Source organism: Sinohyriopsis cumingii, chromosome 12, assembly GCF_028554795.1.
Source record: "Sinohyriopsis cumingii isolate HCF-2022 chromosome 12, ASM2855479v2, whole genome shotgun sequence".
NCBI lineage: Eukaryota > Metazoa > Mollusca > Bivalvia > Unionida > Unionidae > Sinohyriopsis > Sinohyriopsis cumingii.
This window is the reverse complement of record NC_142972.1, coordinates 95,399,643-95,404,663: the sequence shown is the minus strand read 5'-3', so window position 1 is coordinate 95,404,663 and position 5,021 is coordinate 95,399,643. Positions and strand designations below refer to the sequence as shown.

The 5,021-nt window shown below is 37.0% G+C and overlaps 1 protein-coding gene across 1 annotated transcript; it reads left to right on the top strand.

Moving 5' to 3' along the window:
- Positions 1 to 4,484: 4,484 nt before the first annotated feature.
- LOC149787025 (general transcription factor II-I repeat domain-containing protein 2-like) lies at positions 4,485 to 5,021 on the top strand. The gene has a single exon (XM_089976020.1). It carries the CDS (start codon positions 4,485 to 4,487, stop codon positions 5,019 to 5,021), a length of 537 nt encoding a protein of 178 aa, XP_089832146.1.

Sequence of the window (5,021 nt, the reverse complement as noted above, 5' to 3'; positions counted from 1 at the left end):
AGTCTGCTGGCAAATGAACTCTTGGAAATTCATTCTCTAACACAACCAAACACACGACACGTCGTCAAACATTTAAAGGAATCGTATCATCCTGTGATACCATTATTATGGAAAGTTATTGGTAATCTACTAAATATTGAACAATGTCATTAACTTGCTACCATGGAATTTGGTACAACACTGATGACAGAGGCGGTGGCATTACCTGAAAAAAAAGCCCTGAACTCGAATGATTGTCCTATTTGCATCGTGCTGGGCTAGGAACGTACCGTATATTACATATGATGTTAACACGCAGTATCCATAATAGAAAGCATACAACAATTGGATGTTCGCCCACTTCCTGTGAGACAACATCGTTGATCATCACCACAAGGTTGATGTTGATTCAACGTTTCATTACGTGTACGACATAAAGTAAACATCATTTGTTCGCAACAGTAATGAAGCGAAACCAGATGGTACAAGCTCGTCGGTGGTAGACTTTTACATTTCATTAAACATTCGCAATGTCCAATGTATTCCAAGTCTATGCACTATGTTAAAATTGAAGTGTGACTGGCAGGAAATCGAGCATATTTACACATCTAAGTATACAACGATCGCACATCGGTGTAGTTGATTTGTTCTTCTTGAGATTAATCTGCTTCATACAGCAAACGTGTAGCATTTGTCACGTCTCCAAACAAACTGTCAAGAGGATCAAAGACTCGATACATTTTTTCAATATTTGATCGCAGTCGTATTCTCCCATTTCTAACACCTAATATCCTCGACTTTCCAAACACTGTCGTCGTCGTCTTTAAATTCGTTGAGGAAATGAAGTGGTGCACCAATGAAATAAACATCAGTTAAGTTCGGGTTTTCTAAATTCCAATCGTGAACGTAATAAGATTCAATCTTGCCTACTTCACCGTGTCAAGCATATTGAGTCAAGTTGCCTTGCACATAACTAATTTAACAAGCATAGTGGCTTAACTGAGTAATGAAAGCTGGCATACTGATATGATTCGGGATTTATGATGGCTTGACTAGTCTCGAGCCTAAACTTCTTTATGGACACTAATTATTAGCTGTGCTGATAGTAGAAATTCTTTTTACATAATCGATACCTCTTTCAGCCAATAATAGCTGTCGAACTTCTCCACACAAAAAACGAGGTACTATATTTCTCGTCGAATCGACAATATTTCAACATTTCTTTTAAAAATCAAATGGGTACAACGCGTTGAAAGTTTATCGGTGTTCCATTTGCATTCCGCCTGGGTAGTGGTAATGGGCTTCGTGTAAATGCTAAAGCATGATCTATTGGTTTAGTGTGGAATTTAAAAAGTGTGGAAAACAGCCTTTTGGCGTTTTTGTCATTCCAAACTATTATGCATTGTCATTGTCCTCAACTTAAACCTGAGACTCTAATTTTATCTTTTATAAATACTAGAAGGCGAAACACTATTTATTTCAAGAATTTCATAAATTGCATTTGAAAGGAGCATTTTGGAAAAATTATATTTATCGCATGATTGCAGTTATTGGTTTTATTTTACAAATCCGCTGAAAAGTACAGTCGAAGTACTTTTATGTTGATGCCTCGCTAATTACGCTTACTCTCTGTATGACGTTGTGATGTAATGTGGTGTTTTTACAAGTATTACATAACGTGACATTTATGTCATGTCTATATTAACATACATAACGAAATAAGCATATAATAACATTATCTATGGCACATTCTTATAATAATCTACGCTGTTTGGTAAGATAATTGCCAAATAATTCGTGTTCGTTGTAGAGGACCAAACCTTATGCATTTTTTCTAAGCGTTAAATGAAGCATAAAAATGTAACGTTCACTCTAACTAATTATGTACATTTCAATGACAAAATATACCCGAATTGCAATGCGTGCTTTTGTTGCAACTAAATAAGATTTTCAGTCGTATTTGTTTCCTTTCTTCGTTTCACTAGACTATGTTTCACATATTGTGTTTGTCTTTCTTCTAAGCACTGCATGACACTTCTTGGTACATAGCTGACTTCTGTTTTCTGTCCACTCTTTTATTTATTTTTATAATAATGACATGAAAGGGAGCTTGCAGACAGACCATATAGAAATTATTTTTTGCGGAAGTTCTAATTACCCAGACACCATATGTACATTTATTAGAGTGACGCATGTGGTCCTTTGTATCAATTTTGGCAAAGAAGCGCACTTAATAACAAAGAGGTGTCTTGAAATTGTGGATCACCATCCAATTGGAAAGAAAAATTGACTAATAAATGCACATTGTTTTCAAGACATTTCAACAGTGTTGATATATATCTTTGCTATATACATTATAATATAAATTGAAAATGTTTGTTTTGCATGATTATTGTAACTCTTATAGGCATTTCCGTTTAATGCAAAAGGCTTGTGCCCTTCTTCAGGGCACGGACTGCTATAATCTCATGAATCGTTACATGGAAAAATGACATATCCAAACAATGTTACACGTATGTCTCCTACTTAAGGACAGTGATCATTTACTGGCCTTGAACACCATAGAGCACGCTTTTCTTTATCTGTTCTAATTGGAATGTGCTGTATAATCATGATAATAACGTACATTGTACCTACTCTCTGAAAGATCTGTGTTGTCAATTTTCCAGACATTTTTAAAGAACAAACATAAAAATTATCATATATTTTCTGCACCGTTGTCAATGAATTAATTAACTTTCACTAGCATTCAAAACTGCCTTAGATTGCTTTGCATAGAGGCGAGAGCGATTGCAAGGCTCGTGCTGTAATAAATCCCTGTGTGAGGATCAAAGACAGTTATTACCATGTGAATTCACATGTAAATAAATAAGCATAATCTGTACTTCATTTCTATGGGCAAACGTTGCTGTAGGCAGGCTATTTTAATTTTACTTTCATTCTAAGAGCAAACAGTCACCAACCTATACGTTGATTCGTTCATTTGATGAGAGCATGCATTATGTATGACCAGATCGGTCACTAGAGTGGGGAGGAGAAAACGACACCTCGGGCCAGCATCGCATTCGGTGCTCTCCAATCTTGAACAAATTCAGCCAACTCAAAAAACTAGTACTCCATCTCCTCCCCCTTGTTATACCATATATAACAATTTAGTTTATGTCAACCTAGCATAAACTGACATGGCTTATTCACGACATTTAAACCGGAATTACGTTGAATTATGGGTATCGGACATCTTGAACATGCCTGCAAATGAATGTATCAGAACTATATTTGGGGGGTCATGTCTTTCCCATGTGAAATTTCACGCGATCACCTCTATTGGCGCCCTTCAGCGGGGCATCTATTTGTTTGAACAAACACTTATGAATGTTTCTGAGTCGATTTCTACTTTTCGGTGAACGAGACATACAGTCTTCAACATTCGTATGGTCACAACTCTCGCATTGGCTACTAGAAATGTAGTAACAGCTAGTCATGCTCATCCTTTCTAGCATCAAAGAATAGCAGAAGACTTTCAAAATGAGCGTGAACAAGTAAAAATCTAGGTTAATTTAACTGCTGTAAACAAGTTTGTCATCTATGCCCGTCTCCGTTGCCTGGATTAGCAGAGATTGTTTCCAATTCATTAATGTTTTATATAACCTAGAAACAATCGGATGACCTTTATACTCTTGCAAATGTATAATCTGGCTAAACTTTCCTAATGAAGCAACAGTATAAAAAAAAGAAATGAAAGCAATGGCTTGAGGACACATCAACAAGGACATTACTAACATCCGAGGTTTTTATTTTGTATGCAATGGAATAGGCTGAAGATGTTCCGATTGCATGGATCACATTTATGAAAAATATTGACAACCTATTTTTTCTACTGTGAAACATCTTCTACTTAGCTTAACTTTTTATAATCATCATATATTGAACCATTGCTTGTCGAAGAAGTTCGAATATCTGAAAGAGAATAGGAAGTAAAATTAACGATCCTATCCATATTAGTAAGCTTTTGGTGGATGAACAGCTGGCAAGCTGTGCAAGATCAGATTCTTATCAAATCCCAGATACTGGGGACAAAATGCAAATCATGATTCATTCCAGCAATCAAATATCTTCACTATTCATTTTCAATTTTATTAATGCTACTGTGTATTTATAAAATTGATGTAATTGTTCGGTTGGTGTACGTAGCTGTTAGTGAAGAAACGTCATCAATTCATTGTTGTGTCTCGAGCATGGGCTTGAAGTCTTCTAAATAACCCATTAGCTACACCATATGTGTTTCTTGCAGCTTATTGATATTAAACGAAATCGTGAATAAATTCACCCAAATTGTTATTAAAATTGCCGTGCACGTTAGCACCTTTTAGGACAGGGGTGTGCAAAGTCCGGCCCGCGAGCCAATCACGGCCCGCGGTAAGATTTCATACGGACCGCAGCTTCGGTCATATAATGTATTATTTATGGCCCGCTAGTACACGAAACCTTCTCCGCTCATTTCTGCCATGGCGATTGAAAAGAAAAAGAGGAAAGTTGACAGTGAGGGCCACCGCTTTCAGGAGAGATGGGAATTACAGTACTTTTTCACTGAAAATCGAGGCAATTGTGTTTGTCTCATTTGTAACGAGACGGTTGCCTTGTTTAAGGATTTCAACGTAAAGAGACACTACAAGACTAAACATGCTAATACATACGACAAGCTAACAGGGAGTGACCGCGCTGAAAAAGTGAAGCAAATCCAAGCTGCTCTGACATCACAACAGCGATTCTTCACGCGGGCCTGTGAGTCAAAGGAAAATATCACCAAAGCAAGCTACGAAGCGTCCATGTTAATAGCTAAACATGGCAAATCTTTTACTGAAGGTACATTTATCAAAGACTGTGTGATGAAAATGGTGGAGAACATTTTCCCCGAGAAGAGGCAAGAATTTATGAATGTTTGCCTGGCACATAACACTGTGGCACGGAGAGTTGAGGACATATCGTCAGATATTCAGAGACAACTGAGGGACAGGGGAGTGACTTTGATTATTTCTCATTAG

What these genes read in the sequence shown, in the direction of transcription:
- LOC149787025 (XM_089976020.1), top strand. Translation starts at nt 4,485, where the DNA reads ATGGCGATTGAAAAGAAAAAGAGGAAAGTTGACAGTGAGGGCCACCGC.